We start from the raw sequence: 17664 nt of genomic DNA, 5'->3' as shown, positions 1-17664 counted from the left end.
AAGCAGCAATCCTTCTTGCTGTTCTGGCTTCTGGTATAGCTGCACAGCCTGCATTTGCTCCATAAGACGCACACACATTTCCCCTTACTTTTTAGGAGGGAAAAAGTGAGTCTTATAGAGCAAAAAATACGGTAACTGACTTCGCTGTATAACCAAGGCAGTGGCCAGTCCCCAGCGTGGACCCCAGGACTTCAATGGCTTGCAGCTTGTGCTTATAACTGCTAGAAGGAGAGAGGGGGGATATTTTGCTCTTCTTCCCTATCCTCTGTTTTCAGTAGCAACAACTGGAACCGCACACAGAAAAAAGCATTGCACTTTCCTGTCAAGAGTGAAAAATGCTCTTTGCATCTCAGGCGGTAAATGGGTGATAATTACAGCTTAATCAGCCTGCAATGCAAATAATCTAAAGGAGGGGAGAGGGGAGGGAGGATTCCTGCCACACAAGATGTATGGAGTTTAATTATTTCAAGTCACTGATAAGGGAGGAGGGTGGTGGGAATGATTTGTGGGTATGTTCTTTCTCAGCTATAACCAACCTGTCTCTCTCCCCAGCCCCCCAATCTTCGCCTCTTAACTGTTGGCTTCATCAGAAACATGCCCCCCCCAACACACACACTTTATTAGCTCTCAAAACACAGGAAAGTGGGCAATTTTAAATGAGAGGCACCGGTGGGTTTGATTCTCTCTGTCTTCTCCCTCCCTTCGTCCTAAATAGCGGTGGCCAAAGAAGGCTCTTATTTATTTTGCCGTCTATAATAATAAAATGCTACTTAAGCGGTGAGGCTTTTTTATTAGCGCTAAGCATCGTGGAGTATTTTACAGGCAATTATTAATTAATTAAGCTTCAAAGGCAAATGGGAGGGGGAAGGGAGAGGAAGGAGGAAAGCTCATGGAAGAAACGATCTCTGCTGCCCCGTGTTAGATGATGGCGGAACGTGAATTGCGAGGACGGCAGCTTATTTCTTTTGTGAATTCTAAGTGGTTTACACTACAGTAAAGGTAAAGGGACCCCTGACCATTGGGTCCAGTCATGGCCGACTCCGGGGTTGCGGCGCTCATCTCGCTTTACTGGCCGAGGGAGCCGGCGTACAGCTTCCGGGTCATGTGGCCAGCAGGACTAAGCCACTTCTGGCGAACCAGAGCAGCGCACGGAAACGCCGTTTGCCGTCCCGCCAGAGCAGTACCTATTTATCTACTTGCACTTTGACGTGCTTTTAAACTGCTAGGTGGGCAGGAGCAGGGACTGAGCAACAGGCAAAGGTGGCAGATCTTGCTCGTGGCAGATAGCTTGGGGTGTCACCAGTTGCACATTGTCCCTGAAGGGCTGAGAAGGCTGGTTATCTCCCACTTGGACTACTGACATGCGCTCTACGTGGGGCTACCTTTGAAGGTGACCCAGGAACTACAACCAATCCAGAATGCAGCAGCTAGACTGGGGACTGGGAGCGGTCGCCGAGACCATATAACACCAATCCTGAAAGACCTACGTTGGCTCCCAGTATGTTTCCGAGAAAATTCAAAGTGTTGGTGCTGACCTTAACAGTCTCAGCCCAGTATACCTGAAGGAGCATCTCCACCCCCATCATCCATCCCGGACACTGAGGTCCAGCTCCAAGAGCCTTCTGGCGGTTCCCTCCCTGCAAGAAGTGAGGTTACAGGGAACCAGGCAGAGGGTCTTCTCGGTGGTGGCACCCTGTGGAACGCCCTCCCATCAGATGTCAAGGAAATAAACAACTATCCGACTTTTAGAAGACATCTGAAGGCAGCCCTGTTTAGGGATATTTTTTAATGTTTTATCGTGTTTTTAATATTCTGTTGGGAGCCGCCCAGAGTGGCTGAGGAGGCCTGGGCAGATGGGCAGGGTATGAGTAATATATTATTATTATTATTATTATTATTATTATTATTATTATTATTATTGTTATTATTATTATTTTATTAAAGATGGCACGAGGATGTGGCGATTGGGGGAAGATACAGTACCAGAGGGCCTTTCTCAGTGGGGATACTGAGAAGTATTAAGCTCTCAGCATCTTAAAAAGCAGAGACATCACCTTGCCAACAAAGGTCCGTATAGTTCAAGCTATGATTTTCCCAGTAGTGACGTATGGAAGTGAGAGCTGGACCATAAAGAAGGCTGATCGCCGAAGAATAAATGCTTTTGAATTCTGGTGCTGGAGGAGACTCTTGAGAGTCCCATGGTCTGCGAGAAGATCAAACCGATCCATTCTGAAGGAAATCAGCCCTGAGTGCTCACTGGAAGGACAGATCCTGAAGCTGAGACTCCAAGACTTTGGCCACCTCATGAGAAGAGAAGACTCCCTGGAAAAGACCCTGATGTTGGGAAAGATGGAGGGCACAAGGAGAAGGGGACGACAGAGGACGAGATGGTGGGAGAGTGTTCTCGAAGAAACCAGCATGAGTTTGACCAAACTGCGGGAGGCAGTGGAAGACAGGAGTGCCTGGCGTGCTCTGGTCCCTGGGGTCACGAAGAGTCTGGCACGACTAAATGACTAAACAACAGCAACTCAGAAGGGTGCCACCTTCGGTCTCTTGCACCCCTCGGTCCAACTCCTACCTCATGGTGTCGTTGGAAGATAAAATAGGGGGATAGCGGTGTGTACCAGCTTGAACTCCCTGCTCCAGCCAAGGAGGAGGAGGAGCTTTATGGGGGCAGATGGTGAAGCTGAAGGAGAACCGAAGCCCTGGAACCACCAGGCTCTGAGGTGGTGACCCTGCGGGAGAAAGTGGTTGGGCTGGAGGTGGAACTGGGCACCTGCCATAGCCACCTGACACTGGGGAAGAAGCAGAGCCTCAAAGCCCAGGCCTATTTGCCCCTGAGGAAGGTGGGAGGGTATGTCGTCTCCTGAGACAGATGGATGCCAGCAAGTCCCAGTGCAAGAAGCCAGCACTGAAACAGGCCAAATCTCTGATTTGGAGAGAGAGGCTTTGGGGGTGGAGCCCCAGCCCTGCGTGCAGAAGAGTAGACAGATTAGTGGGGATCTCATAAAAAGCTCCTGATTTCAAACCCTCCCCTCCCCACAAGTCCACAACTAGGGAGGGGGGAATCTGTCCATGGGGGTGTCTCCCAGTTTCTCATCTTCCCCCTCTTCAGTTCAATACACCACACATACACATCAGCTTGTAATTCAAAAAACCACATTTGTGTGGATGCATTAGCAGTTTATTGTGAATTAATCTTGAGCTACAGAGTTGCATGCAAGTTTGCCAAACTAGCACATCTTTTGCAAAGCAGTTCCCCCAAAATAAGGCATTTGGGGCAGGCTCCTTTCGCTGCTACGCACACTGAAAGACACACCTCATTCCAGTATCTGCATTTTTGTGCACTAAACTCGCCTGGAGAGCCAAACTGCAAAATTCAGAGGAGGGCGAATTTGAAAAGATGGCTGTGTTTCAAATCTTATTCCTGAAAGTGTGAATGAGGGAGGTTCAATGTTACCTTTGAGCTGAATTTAATTTCCCCTCTGTCCCTCTGGTACATCACCACCACCATTAGCCTGGAGGAGTTTGGCATGTGAAATGGTAAACTGGTAACTTTTAACACCCCCCCCCCCTTTTTAAATGCATTTGGTGCCAAGGTGTTTCGTATGATTGTCTAGGAATCCCTGAGCTCAGACCAGTGATTTGGACATCAAGGAAATGCACAGAGGAAGTCCCCTAGGGCTGAAATGAAATATCTCATCTGGAACAGGGTGAGAAATTCCCACAGTCCTGACCCTGCGGTGTCCCAGAAGGCAGCGTCCGAATTGATACCAGGCTGAAGAGGATTTTAATGCAAACAAGGGTGGAAAGAAGGATTTTCTTCAAGGGGATGGGAGGCAGTGAAGGAACTTGCCCAAACCCCATCCTGTATGAAACATCTCTCTCTCTCTCTCTCTGTGTGTGTGTGTGTGTGTGTGTGTGTTTTGTTGCAGAATGCAAGCCAAGCAGGTTATTCATGCAAGAACACGCATGGGAAAGCAAAAGCAAATATAGCGTTACTGACGTCTCTTCTCTTCAGGACCTCATGGTTTCCTTGATCCAGTCAAGGTACTGGGAGACTCGAGTGTAAACTCCAGGAGGGCAGGGCTTGCCATACGAGACGATTCCTTGTGCCACGCCATCACACACTAAAGGGCCACCCGAATCTCCCTGTGGAGAGGAAAGAGAGAACAAAGATGGCAACTGGGGGAAGATTTGGATCCACATTGTGGTCAACTCTCGCGCTTGAACCAGCGTGAGCCAGCGTGGTGTAGTGGTTAAGAGCGGTGGACTCGTAATCTGGTGAACCGGGTTCGATTCCTCGCTCCTCCACATGCAGCTGCTGGGTGACCTTGGGCCAGTCACACTTCTCTGAAGTCTCTCAGCCCCAGAGGGTTTGTTGTGGGGGAGGAAGGGAAAGGAGAATGTTAGCCGCTTTGAGACTCCTTAAGGGGAGTGAAAGGTGGGATATCAAATCCAAACTCTTCTTCTTCTTCTTCTTGAACCAGGGCAAACTGCCAGGTTACTAGTCGATCTACTCTCAGTACGACTTGGGGCTCGTCCACTCCTTCCTTTCCCAGGAAAACCCACTATTTAAGTTCTAAATCGGAACAAACGGCAATCCATGCAAAGCTTGATGGCCGATTGCTCCAATTGAGCGCTAAGGAGTGACACCCCCCCCCCGGGAAAGCAGAGGGACAAGCGAAAGTGGGCCGGAGCCCTTAGCAGAATACAAGCCCATGTCCATTTTCCTGGAGAAGTGAACGATCCCTCAGAAGGGTGGGATCCATAACCCCCGCCCGATCCTGTCACTTGCTGCTTCTGCTGGCTCTCACCTTGAAAGTATCTTCAGGCTCGTCGGGTCTCCCGGCGCAGATCTTCCCATAATTGAGATGTGAATACCGCCGACTGCACAACCCACGGTCGTAGATGGCAACATTGGTCTCGTAGAGAGTGTCTGGTGACCAGTCTTTGTAAACCCGGCCCCATCCTGCCACGCTGCAGGGGGTCCCATGGGAGAGGTCACGGTCGAATTTGGGCAAGCGCAGGATCTGGACATATCCATTCAGAGTAGCCTTGGAATTCAGCTGCGGAAAGGAGAGATGGGAGAGAGCTCATTGGTTTAGTGTTGCTTGAGGAAACCCTTGGGGGAGTCTGGTGCCTCTAAAATGGGGAACTTTGGGCAAAAAAGGAGCAGACTGTATTGATAATACAGAATGATAATATTACGGTATGGATAATATTAATGGCGCACGTTTAACTGGATGGTTGTACCAGCAAGAGTCTTGAGACTGCAATGGGGCTTCTCCACTGCATTCCCAAATCTGCTTTCTGGCAAACATTTCAATACCAAAAGAATACAACTGAAATCGCTTTTAGAAAAAACATTCCCAGAATTAGATAAAAACTCCTACAAGCAACTGCCTACTCCGAATTTAATGATTTCTGGGCTGCTACGGAAGAGACTTTTGGTCATCCAATGCCAGGGTAAACTGCACAAAATCTAGTTCATTTTGCTGCACACATTGGGACGGTTAGGAGAGCCTTGGCTCCTTCTGCCTTCAAGATCACTGACCTCGGGGGAAAGATAGAAGGAGAGATTGCTTGGAGCAAGCTACCTTGAGCAGACGGATATCGTTGTATAAGATGAGTTTGTTATCTTCGTTATATCTTTTATATTTTGGGTGTGTGTAGCTAGCCTCAATCCTGAACTCTTGCTGAGAGGGTTCTTTATTGGAGATGTTATGTGCCCCCAAGGTGACCCTATAGTTGCTGGAAACAGAGAATCAGTTAGTGTCAGAGATCCTAGGACTCAATCCCCTCCTGGCCCCCGTGCAAAAGACCAGGCTCCCTCCATACAACCAGCTGTGCACCTTGATGATTAGGTGGTCATCTGTCTTGGGTGCTTTAGCTGACCAAATGACCCTTGCAGTCCCTTCCAACTATACAATTCTATGATTCTGTGACCATCCCTGCTAAAAATCAAGGAGGGATTAGTGAGACTTACCCATTGCAGTGCGCAGCCGTCATTACCCACTGGGGTGCCACGAGGAATCCGCCACAGCCCAATCTCCCATTGTGATACTTCAAGGCAGCCATGTAGGGTCTGGAGTGGGGCTGGGCTTCATGGCCCCCAACAATCTGACTCCGCAATGGATCTGCAAGAACCGTATGCAGAGATCAGCTCCTTCTCCTCCTCCTTGCATGTTCTGGGGTGTCCTCCACACATTCAATGTTATTGAAGGAGCAAAAAGGACGGTTCACTGTTCCGATGAGCTTACAATGGGTTTTCCTAGCAAGGAAGTTAGCAAAGCGAAAGCAAAGAGGAGCCTAGGAAGACCCCCTTTGCGCTTTTGAATGGGAGGAAGATTTCAGGGAGGAGAAACGCCATGGTGTATCATCTGCCATGGTGCTTTTACTCACCTGTTTGGGCTGAGGAGAAGGACAGGAGCAGTAGCAGAAGAGCCTGGCGGAGTCTCCACATCTTGATGCTTGCCAAGGAGGGAGATGCCTGGAGCTTAACTCTTCAGCCTCTCGACCCTGTGGCTTTTATGACCTCCAGCCTCTGGACTCCACCTTCCCTAGGAAGCCACAATCTGGACTTGAGATCTGATAGGCAGGCTTATCGTTTCTCACTAGCCACGTGGCTGATCCCACCACGAACAGCAATCAGATAGTCAGATGGGGAGATTGGGAGATTGGGAAAAATGAGAAACAGAGTGATCCCAGAATTGGAGACTTTTTAAGCAAACGAAATCAGAGGAGTGAAGATAATGTAATTCATTCAAACAAAATCATAGACCAGCTTTCGATACACTCGAGTGGCTATTACTATTAATTTCTTCTTCTTCTTCTTCTTCTTCTTCTTCTTCTTCTTCTTCTTCTTCTTCTTCTTCTTCCTCCTCCTCGAAATTAATTAATTAATTAATTAAATTTGTATACTGCCCTACTTTGTGACAGGACACTGGATTCCTAATGGTTTCTGTGGCCGCTTGGTTGAAAGGCGCAAAGAGACTTTCCCATCTGTTTTGTGAACTGATCAAGAGACTTGAGGTGGGGTGGTTCTGCGCTGAAGTCATATGGTCTTACATGTTACGGTTTGATGAGCGACTGGATTCAGACGCACAAATATAGGATAGGGGACACCTGGCTTACTAGCAGTACATGTGGAAAGGATCTAGGGGTCTTGGTGGAGCACAAACTGAACATGAGCCAACAGTTTACAAAGACTGGTCACCAGCCATCTCTGACTGCAGGCAGTATGGGAAGCCATATCCTAATCTCAATGATGGGAAGGTCTGTGCTGGAAGATCCGACAAGCCAGAGACTGATTTCATGGTGAGTCAGCAGAAGCTGCAAGTGACAGGATCAGAAGTGGGAGAGCTTCCTCGTTATGGATCCCACCCTTCTGAGGGATCCTTCTCCTGTCCAGCAAAACAGACATGGGCAGATGCCAGTCTACTTATACCTGCCCTCAAGGGCATGGGAAGGGGGGTGCGGCCTACCCTGGGTGTCATCCCTGAGGGGTGACAAAATGGCACACCATGGGGCGGCACTTACTGCTTTAGAAGATTCCTCTGGCTCCTCCTTCCAGAGCCCCGCAGACCTTCCATTGAAACCTGCATTTTGGGACAAGGTCAGGTTGAGCCACTTGAGGTTGAGGGATGTGGGACGTCGTCCTCTCAGCCAACAGGGAAGGACTTTATCCCATTTCTAAGAGGATCCTCTCTGCATTTCATCAGCCCTCCCCCAGACCATTCTAATCTCTAGGATTCCTAGATGCAGATCCAAAACATTTTGGTACCCACAACATCTCACAAATAACCATTTCACAAAACTCCCCTAGGCTGTGGGTTGTTGTGATATATTGTAGGAATGGAGGAGACATTTAATATTCAGCCTGGATTGAAAGTTGAACCTCCCTCACTCACACTTTCCGAAACAAGGTTCACACCAAAAACAGTCATCCTCCAAAATTAACATTTCTCCAGATTTTGTGTGCATGTAATAGTTTTAATAGTTTTAATGTAATAGTGCATGTAATAGGGGTGCAGCTGGCGCTGTGGTTTAAACCGCAGAGCCTAGGACTTGCCGATCAGAAGGTCAGCGGTTCGAATCCCCGCGACAGGGTGAGCTCCTGTTGCTCGGTCCCTGCTCCTGCCCACCTAGCTGTTCGAAAGCACGCCAGTGCAAGTAGATCAATAGGTACCGCTCTGGCGGGAAGGTAAACGGCGTTTCCGTGTGCTGCTCTGTCATGCTGGCCACATGACCCGGAAGCTGTACGCCGGCTCCCTCGGTCAATAAAGCGAGATGAGCGTCGCAACCCCAGATTCGGCCACGACTGGACCTAATGGTCAGGGGTCCCCTTACCTTTACCTTATGGTTTTTAAAAAAGCATACCAAAAATATATTATCTTAGGGCAAATTGGTTTGCAGAAAATGTGAATATTTGGCACAATTGCATATAAAAGTGTGTATCAAAAGAAATTCACATTAAAATGCTGTTGAATTTTCCTCTGGACTTTCGGTCAGCTTTAACTCAGTGGTTTCTGTTATTTCCTTAAACTCCCTTTGTCAGAAAAATTGTACATATTTACACCCCCACCACATGTGAACACAATTCCCTGTTTCCTGGCAGTGCTACGCACACTGATAGACACACCTCATTCCAGTATCTGAATTTTTGTGCACTAAACTTGCCTGGAGAGCTGAACTGCAAAATTCAGAGGAGGGTGAATTTTAAAAGATGGCTGTGTTTTGGATCTTATTCCCAACTGGTAACTTTTAACTGCCCGCCCCCTTTTTAAATGCATTTTGGTGCCAAGGTCTTTTGTATGATTGTCTAGGAATCCTAGAGCTCAGACCAGTGTATTGGACATCGTGGAAATGCACAGAGGAAGTCCCCTAGGGCTGAAATGAAATATCTCCTCTTGAACAGGGTGAGAAATTCCCACAGTCCTGGCCCTCTGGTGTCCCAGAACGCAAAGTCCAAATCTATACCAGGCTGAAGAGGAAGGATGGAGGAAGGTGGAATCATCTGAAGGAAGGTGCGGTTAATCTATTGGCCATCCAGATGTTGATGGGTGTCAACTCCAGTCGCCCCGTATTGGCCCTGTTGTCTGGGGCTGATGGGAGTTGGAGTCCAACAACATCTGGAAGGTGACAGGTTCGCCTCCCCTGATCCAGAGGACGAGGAGGAGATCTGTGGAACTTTGGTCAGTCCAGACATTTGGACAACGGTGGGGAACCTTTGGTCCTCCAAAAGTTGCTGGACTCCCATCAACTGCAGCAAAAATGGCCAATGGCCAGGGATAATGGGTGGGTTGTTGCTTTGGTCATCCATCCGGGCCAAAGAGATGGAGTAGAAGAGGTTGTCAGAATTTCCACATCTTGATGCTTGCCAAGGAGGGAGATGCCTGATCTTAACTCTTCAGCATCTTAACCCTTGCAGCTTTCACTACCTCCACCCTCTGGACTCCACCTTCGCCCGGAAGCCGCAATCTAGACTTGAGATCTGATAGGCGGATTTCAACACATTTATCTTTTCTCTCCATCCATGTGACAGACCCCACCTCCACCCATCGATGGTAACCAGATAGCAAAACGATTTGTGCGGTTTGGTTCTGTTGGTGCCATATAAGGAGACTGGGGAAAGGAGAAACGGATTGAACCCGGAATTGGCAGAGCTGCTCATCCATCTCTGGGGCTGATGGGAACTACAGAAGAACAACATCTGGGGGGTCAGAGGTCCCTAACAAATGGGATGATGGCGGTCATAACAGTGTGAAGCATGTGCTCGCTTGCCATGCTTGTAGCTCTTGTGTTGCCCCTTGCGGAACTCAGCAGAGAGCAGGATGGAGAGGAAACTAGGATGAGCTGTCTCTGTGCCTGACCAGCTGTTGGGCTCCTTGATTTATGTGCCACCCATTGCAAGGGACAGCAGCTGCCAGTAAAATCTTTGATATGGGGAGCTTGGTGGTAGATCCCCTGCTTTGCATGCAGAAGGTCCCTGTTTCCATTCTGGGAACCTCTAGTTAGAAAAGGACATGGTCCGCGATGGATGATGGCCATTGGGACTGGCGAGGAGGAATGTGGAAAGATTCAGCACAGAGCAAAAGCAGGCCATCTTTTAGCACTGCATAGTGAAACTCTGGAGCTCACCTCCCAGTTTCTAACATTCATCTTTGAGAACCAAGGTACCACTGATCTTCTGTTGATGCAGCCTAGAATAGTGTTAGCTTTTTTTTGCCACTGCATAACACTGTTGATTCACGTTAAGCTTATGTTCCAGCAATACCCTTCATGCTGTTGTGACCGCCATCATCCCATTTGTCCAGGGGTTAAGAACCTTCCGCTCTCTGGATGTTGTTCTCCTCCAGCTTCCATGAGCAACTGCGAGAGATGGGCAGCTTTGCCAATTCCAGGTTTCCGGGCCCCATTCAAGGTGCTCATAAGTTCGTGACTTGTAGAACTATAGAATCGTAGAGCTGGGACCCTGAGAATCATCTGTTCCAACCACCTGCAATGCAGCTGCCCCATACCGGGACCAAAGATGGAATTTTAGCTTCGTCGGCATCAGGTAGTGCAGGCCTTTTGGTGCTGTGGGTTAAACCACAGAGCCAAGGACTTGCCGATCACAAGGTCGGCGGTTCGAATCCCTGCGACGGGGTGAGCTCCCGTCCTGCTCCTGCCCACCTAGCAGTTTGAGAGCACGTCAAAGTGCAAGTAGATAAATAGGTACGGCTCCGGCGGGAAGGTAAACAGCGTTTCCGTGCACTGCTCTGGTTCGCCAGAAGCGGCTTAGTCCTGCTGGCCACATGACCCGGAAGCTGTACGCTGGCTTCCTCAACCAATAAAGCGAGATGAGCGCCGCAACCCCAGAGTTGGCCACAACTGGACCTAATGGGCAGGGGTCCCTTTACCTTTACTATCACAGGCTGAGCTACCTTGGTTTACAACCATAATCTGTTTCGGAGGTCTGTTTGTAAACCAAAACAGGTTGTAACCCAAGGTGCGCTTTTGCTAATGGGGCCTCCAAAAAAAACGTGTTCGTAATCCCCAAAAATGGGTTGTAATCCAAAAAGAGGTTGCAAACCGGGACACGCATTTCCGGGGTTGACGTGTTTGTAATCCAAAACATATGCAAACCAAGATGTATGCAAACCAAGGTACCATTGTACGCAGGTGATGACTCGACAACGGCCCTCCTTGCCAACCCACCTCCAAAGGGAAGGTCAGGCGGCTTGGATTCCCGTGTCCGGATTTAGATTCGGCATGATGCCTTTCTATTGGTAAGGGAGAGTTTCTCTGCATACAGCGAGGCAGCACCCCAATCTTTGCACACACCCCCAAAACTATTTCAACACTAAGGGTTCACTCTGTTTCCCCTTTCCCAGCCTCCTTATCTGGCCCCAACAAAACAAAACCCCACTAACTGTCTTGCTATCTGATTGCCATCGATGGGTGGGTGGGGTACTAAAGATTTGCCCATCAGATCTCAAGTCTAGATTGTGGCTTCCTGGGGAAGGTGGGGTCCAGAGGGTGGACGTAATAAAAGCTACGGAGTCAAGAGGCTGAAGAGTTAAGCGCCAGACATCTCCCTCCTTGGCAAACATCAAGATGTGGAGACTCCGCCAGGTTCTCCTGCTACTGCTCCTGTTCTTCTCCTTAGCCCAAACAGGTGAGTAAAGCCCGCTAACTCACGAGCCCATTTCTACTACTACTAATAATTTGTTATTAAGGGCCGTGGGGTGGAGGCTGGTCTTTTGCACAGGGATTGGGAGAGCATTGATTCTTGGGATCTCTGACCCTGACTGTTGCTTTGTTTCCAGTTTTGATAAGGTTGTCCTGGGAGCACATGACCTCAAATATGTCGGCGAAAATTACAGTGTGGCCCACGTCTACCGGCATCCAAAGTTTATGCCTAAGGACATCACCTTTTCAAATGATATCCATCTGCTCAAGGTATCTCACCCCAAGCATTTTTCTCACTCTGCAAGCACCCCCGAGGGCAGCGATTCTGAAGGCGCGAAATATAATGGACTCGTTCAGCTGAATCCAGCTCTTTGATCATTAGTATGATCAGATTATTATCACTATTTATTGTTGTTGTTGTTGTTTAGTCATTTAGTCGTGTCCGACTCTTCGTGACCCCCTGGACCAGAGCACGCCAGGCCCTCCTGTCTTCCACTGCCTCCCGCAGTTTAATTAAACTCATGCTGGTAGCTTCAAGAACACTGTCCCACCATCTCGTCCTCTGTCGTCCCCTTCTCCTTGTGCCCTCCACCTTCCCCAACATCAGGGTCTTTTCCAGGGAGTCTTCTCTTCTCCTAAGGTGGCCAAAGTCTTGGAGCCTCAGCTTCAGGATCTGTCCTTCCAGTGAGCACTCAGGGCTGATTTCCTTCAGAATGGAGAGGTTGGATCTTCTTGCAGTCCATGGGACTCTCACGATTTATTAGAGTTCATTACAGTGGTATCTCAGGTTAAGTACTTAATTTGTTCCGGAGGTCCATTCTTAACCTGAAACTGTTCTTAACCTGAAGTACCATTTTAGCTAATGGGGCCTCCCGCTGCCACCGTGCCACTGGAGCACGATTTCTGTTCTCATCCTGAAGCAAAGTTCTTAACCTGAAGCAATATTTCTGGGTTAGCGGAGTCTGTAACCTGAAGCGTATGTAACCTGAAGCCTATGTAACCTGAGGTACCACTGTATTATGAACGCAGTTCTGCATTCATAAAGGAACAGGTTTCAAGGGCTTCCTATTGCAACGCGAAGGCGCTCATTTCAGCCTCATCTCCCTGTCCTTTCCCCAGCTGCAGTCAAAGGTTCGTCTGAATGAAAACATTCGCATCCTGCCATTGCCAACATCTAGCAGAGACCTCTCTGAGGGGACGCACTGCACTGTGGCCGGCTGGAGCCCGAATGAGAAAAATTGCCCATATATGCTCTATGCGGCCAACGCCAGCATCTATGACCGACGCAAGTGCCAGAAGTTCTATCCCAAGATCGACCGTGGAAAGATCTGCGCAGGCCATCAGACTCAGTCATTTACGGAGGTAAGCGTCAGCAGAAACGGCAGGCGGCAGGACCAGAAGCAGGGGAGCAGGAGGAGCACCGTCCTGTTATTGGACAGGATCCGCAGCATGGAAAAGGGAAAATAGGAAGCGGCGGTGGGAACCGGTGGAGGAAAATACGTAGAATGTGTATGTATGTATGTATGCATGGAAACTTAATAATAAATAGAAACCTAGGAAATTAGCTTTCCCTTCCCTCGCCCCGGGAGATGCATAGGAACAGCTCAGTAATGCCTACTCTGGCAAACAGCAGTAGACATTTTTAGCCCTACCTGGGGATGCCATTGGGACATTCTGCACGCCAGGCAAGTGCTCTATCAGTTAGCTCTGGTTTTAACCAAATGAAGATTCCAGTCCTCATGGGTTTGAATGATTAGCTCAGCATTGTCACGGTTTCGGACGGGGTTGTCTCCCACTCAGCCACAGCTGCAGATGCTGCCACAGCTGGAGCCAAGCGACGAAAGGGGATAAGCCTCTTCTCCAGCAAAATGGACGTGGGCAGAGGTCCGTCACTGGGCAGATGGGGATTGCTGCTCTTCATTTCGGTGCCTCAGGGCTGAGCCTCCAAGAGCTGAATGCCCCCCCAACATAGATGGTGGAATCATAGAAATGTAGAGTTTGAAGGGACCCCCAAGGGTGGGGGGGTCCGCTCCCCTGTCATGCAGGAATCTCAGGAAACATGTGCATGCCAATCCCCAGCCACACAGCTCCCCAAGTGACCCTGGGGCCTAGTAACTAGCTCCCAGCCTGGCCTACCTCACAGGGTTGTTTTCTGGATGACAGGGAGAGGAAGGGAAGCCATATTTGAGCTCCTTACAGGAGAAGGAAGCCTGTCAATACAATATGTATTTGTGTGTGGACTCAGAGAAAACTATGAAGCGATGTACAAAAGTGGGGAGCCGAGATTAAATATCAGGAAAATTCAAAACAAGAGAGAAACAGGAATTGGCAGGTTTGCCTATCTTGTTGCAATTCAAGTCCTCCTTGAGGTGGAGCCAAATCTTCCCCCACTTGCCATCTTTGTTTCCTTCCTTCCACAGGGGGAGATGGGTGATCCTTTGGTGTGCAACGGCGTAGCGCATGGAATCCTCTCCTACAGCAACCCTTGCCCTCCTGCCGTTTACACTCGCATCGCCCAGTACCTTCCTTGGATCAAGAAAACCATGGCCAAGTGAAGAGAAGAAGGAAGACCTCCTTCTTCTTCTCGCCTTTAATGCTTCTGCTTGCTACATAAGCCGTTTGGCTTGAATCCTGCAACCACACACACACTGACCCCCCTCAACAGCTGCAAAAGTATCAGGTGTTCCGTACACGATTTGGTTTCCACAAGTTCCTTCAGTCCCTCCCCATCCCCTTCAAGAAAACCGCTCGCCTCCTTTCCCTGACCGTGTTCCCCATCATACCTCTTCCCCCGACCTTCACTGCTCCATCTCTCTCATCTGAAAAAGGTGCCCGTCTTCTCCTTTAGAACTGTTCTGTCCCTTCTCTCTCCCTGTCCCCAGACGGCCGGAACAATCTCTCAGAGCGCCATACGCGTCTGACACCCTGAAGCACCTCCTCCTACCCTACCTGGTTTCTCCTAAGGCAGGGAAAAGGGACCTCTGGCCTTCTCGATGCTGCTGAAATGCAACTCCCGTTATCCCTGGCCAGTGGCCATGTTTGCTGCAGTTGATGGGAGTCCAGCAACCTTTGGAGGACCAAAGGTTCTCCACCGTTGTCCAAATGTCTGGACTGACCAAAGTTCCACAGATCTCCTCCTCGTCCTCTGGGTCAGGGGAGGCGGACCTGTCACCTTCCAGATGTTGTTGGACTCCAACTCCCATCAGCCCCAGACAACAGGGCCAATACGGGGAGATTGCAGTTGACATCCATCAACATCTGGATGGCCAAAAGATTAACCGCACCTCCCTTTAGATGATTCCACCTTCCTCCATCCTCCCTCTTCAGCCTGGTATAGATTTGGACGCTGCCTTCTGGGACACCACAGGGTCAGGACTGTGGGAATTTCTCACCCTCTTCAAGAGGAAGTATTTCATTTCAGCCCTAGGGGACTTGCTCTGTGCATTTCCTCAATGTCCAAATCACTGGTCTGGGCTCTAGGATTCCTAGGCAATCATACAAAAGACCTTGGCACCAAAATGCATTTTAAAAGGTTTTTTTAAAAGTTACCAGTTTTCCATTTCACATGCCAAAACTCCTCCAGGCTAATGGTTGTGGTGATGTACCAGAGGGACAGAGGGGAAATTAAATTCAGCTCAAAGGTAAGATTGAACCTCCCTCATCCACACTTTCTAGAATAAGATCAGAAACGCAGCCATCCTTTCAAATCCGCCCTCCTCTGAATTTTGCAGTTTGGCTCTCCAGACAAGTCTAGTGCACATAAATGTAGATACTGGAATGAGGTGTGCCTGTCATTGTGCATAGCAGTGAAAGGATCCTGCCCCAAATGCCTTATTTTGGGGGAATCGCTTTGCAAAGACGCGTCAGTTTGGCAAACTTGCATGCAACTCTGTATCTCAAGAGTAATTCACAATAAACTGCTAATGCACCCACACAAACGTGTTTTTGTTGTTTGCCTGAGCATACCGGAGAGGCGGGAAGTGCGCCCTTGCCAGCGCCCATTCTGCGCAGTCGGCTTCGGCGCAGGGAGGGGCGGAAAAGGCCGGGGGTCACACAGCTTTGATGCTGGGGGAGGTACAAAGGCCAACCACTCCCAGATTCTGTGTGCTGGTCCCGGGGGGGGGGTACCGTTCAGCGGTCCTAGGTCGAGGGTCTGGAGGCTGTCTGTCAAGGGCGAAGCAGGGTCCAGGGTAAGGAGTTGGGCATGGTCAGGAACTCTGGAAGAGCAGGACAGGGTGCTTCACGCCCCTCCTCTCACACGCGGGGGCTGGCTTTCAGCCCCCGTGATACCAGGGGAATCCTCGGACGCATCACCATCCCGGCCAGCCAATCGGCTGGCCCGGGAGGCGTGACTGGCTCTATTTAGGGCGGCGTGGCCGAGGATCTCCCTCTTTCCCGTGCCACAGCTGACCTGGTTTTCCCTCCCCTCCCACCCGTTAGGCTATTCTCTCTGACGTTGCTATGGACTTCGGTTGGTCGCCATCAAGGGGCTGGTAGGAATTTCTTCCAATTGGCAGACTGGCACCAGCCACTTTGTTTTCGCCTACCTCGTAGCAAACCGTGGGGCCCATTGTGTAAATAATGTATATAAAGCAGACATTCTGGGGGAACTTCCATTCCTCCTCACCACTATGAGCTGAAGAAAGAGCATGAAATCCACTCTCGACTCCGAGTATATTTCACCACCCATTGGCCATGTTTGCTGCAGCTGACGGGAGCTGGAGTCCAGCAAGCTTTGGTGGACCAAAGGTGGCACCAGAGGACCTGTGGTGGCCAAAGGGTTTTCGGGATGGTCAGGGCCTTTTCAGGGCGGTTGGTGTACATGCAAGAGTCAGGCAAGCTGCAGGGTCAGAGGAGGCTTGGCAGAGACGGGTGCTGCTTTGGTTGGCAGAACACTGGATGGACATTGTCCCAGCAGCTCTTCCCATCCTCGTCATTTTTTATTTGCTCATCTGGAACTAATAGGGACACACCCTCACCACAGGTGATGCCTATGAACCCCCTTCCCTTCAGAGGTCTCCTTGAGCAGGGGGTGCCCAGAACTGGACACAGTATTCCAGGTGTGGTTTGACCAAGGCAGAATAGAGCGGGACTATGACTTCCCTTGATCTGGACACTAGACTTCCATTGACGCAGCCTAGAATTGCATTAGCTTTTTTTGCTGCTGCATCACACTGTTGGCTCATGTCAAGCTTGTGGTCCACCAAGACCCACTAGATCCTTTTCACACGTACTGCTAGTAAGCCAGATCCTATAGCCCCATCCTATATTAGTGCATCTACGAGACCAATGTCACCATCTCTGGCTGTAGGTTCTCCTCAGATTTCAATGATGGGAAGGTCTGTGCTGGGAGATCCAACAAGCCTGAGCATCCTGCTAAGGCATGGGTAGGCAACCTAAAGCCCGGGGGCCGAATCCGGCCCAATCGCCTTCTCAATCCGGCCTGCGGATGGTCCGGGAAATCAGTGTGTTTTTACATGAGTAGATTGTGTCCTTTGATTTAAAATGCATCTCTGGGTTGTTTCTGGGGCATAGGAATTTGTTCATCCTTTTTTCAAAATATAGTCTGGCCCCCCACAAGGTCTGAGGGACGGTGGACCGGCCCCCTGGTGAAAAAGTTTGCTTAACCCTGTGCTAAGGGATCCTGCATGATTCCTCTTGTCCCACCAGAGGTAATAAAACCCACGTCCGTCAAGAGGCTGAAGAGTTAAGTGCCAGGCATCTCCCACCTGGGCAAGCATCAAGACCACGGTTGCTAAAGATACTCTATTTCTCTATTTCTTCAGAATATTGCAATGACTTGTACTTCTCAAAAAGTCCCCAGCCCCGTGATTTCTAAAGAAACAACACCCTATAGAAAGTTTGACCACAGCTAGTTTGAAATATACTAAAAACAGCCACCCCCACCCTGGCTGCAATATTCCTATATCCTTAGACACCCCTGCTGCAATTTTTCTTATGGCCCTATTATTTTTATGATTAATCAAA

At 49.5% G+C, this 17664-nt stretch overlaps 3 protein-coding genes across 4 annotated transcripts in view; 2 read left to right on the top strand and 1 right to left on the bottom strand.

Annotated features, from left to right (window-relative positions):
- Positions 1 to 3162: 3162 nt before the first annotated feature.
- LOC308467455 (duodenase-1-like) lies at positions 3163 to 6642 on the bottom strand. Its single transcript, XM_080989210.1, has 5 exons — positions 6406 to 6642; positions 5990 to 6140; positions 5601 to 5754; positions 4818 to 5069; positions 3163 to 4152 (listed from the first exon to the last, which is right to left on the bottom strand). The coding sequence occupies exons 1-5, from the start codon at positions 6464 to 6466 to the stop codon at positions 4018 to 4020; spliced, it is 753 nt and encodes a 250-aa protein (XP_080845336.1). The 5' UTR covers positions 6467 to 6642; the 3' UTR covers positions 3163 to 4017.
- A 4845-nt stretch (positions 6643 to 11487) lies between these two features.
- The window catches only part of LOC308467456 (granzyme H-like), a 175490-nt gene continuing 169313 nt past the window's right edge, over positions 11488 to 17664 (top strand). For both annotated transcript variants that reach the window (XR_013981182.1, XM_080989211.1), the window contains exon 1: positions 11488 to 11662. Coding sequence is in view for 1 of the 2 variants with exons in the window: in XM_080989211.1 (XP_080845337.1) it covers positions 11602 to 11662 (61 nt within the window). In the remaining variant the exon portion in view is untranslated. The remainder of the gene's footprint in view (positions 11663 to 17664) is intronic.
- Positions 11820 to 15218, top strand: LOC308467508 (kallikrein-8-like). The gene is made up of 3 exons (XM_080989300.1): positions 11820 to 11946; positions 12796 to 13038; positions 14097 to 15218. The coding sequence occupies exons 1-3, from the start codon at positions 11902 to 11904 to the stop codon at positions 14229 to 14231; spliced, it is 423 nt and encodes a 140-aa protein (XP_080845426.1). The 5' UTR covers positions 11820 to 11901; the 3' UTR covers positions 14232 to 15218.

Source organism: Podarcis pityusensis, assembly GCF_964106645.2.
Source record: "Podarcis pityusensis genome assembly, chromosome: 18".
Classification (NCBI taxonomy): domain Eukaryota; kingdom Metazoa; phylum Chordata; class Lepidosauria; order Squamata; family Lacertidae; genus Podarcis; species Podarcis pityusensis.
This window is presented reverse-complemented; position numbering and strand designations above follow the sequence as displayed.

Bases quoted from the DNA above. Each gene is read 5' to 3' on its own strand.
- LOC308467455 (XM_080989210.1), bottom strand. From the start codon at position 6,466: ATGTGGAGACTCCGCCAGGCTCTTCTGCTACTGCTCCTGTCCTTCTCC. The intron at 5,755-5,989 runs GTAAGTCTCACT...CTCTGTTTCCAG, and splicing joins ACGGCTGCGCACTGCAATGG to CAACTATAGGGTCACCTTGG. The intron at 5,070-5,600 runs GTAGCTTGCTCC...TCCTTTCCGCAG, and splicing joins ACGATATCCGTCTGCTCAAG to CTGAATTCCAAGGCTACTCT.
- LOC308467508 (XM_080989300.1), top strand. From the start codon at position 11,902: ATGCCTAAGGACATCACCTTTTCAAATGATATCCATCTGCTCAAG. The intron at 11,947-12,795 runs GTATCTCACCCC...TCCTTTCCCCAG, and splicing joins ATGATATCCATCTGCTCAAG to CTGCAGTCAAAGGTTCGTCT. The intron at 13,039-14,096 runs GTAAGCGTCAGC...TTCCTTCCACAG, and splicing joins AGACTCAGTCATTTACGGAG to GGGGAGATGGGTGATCCTTT.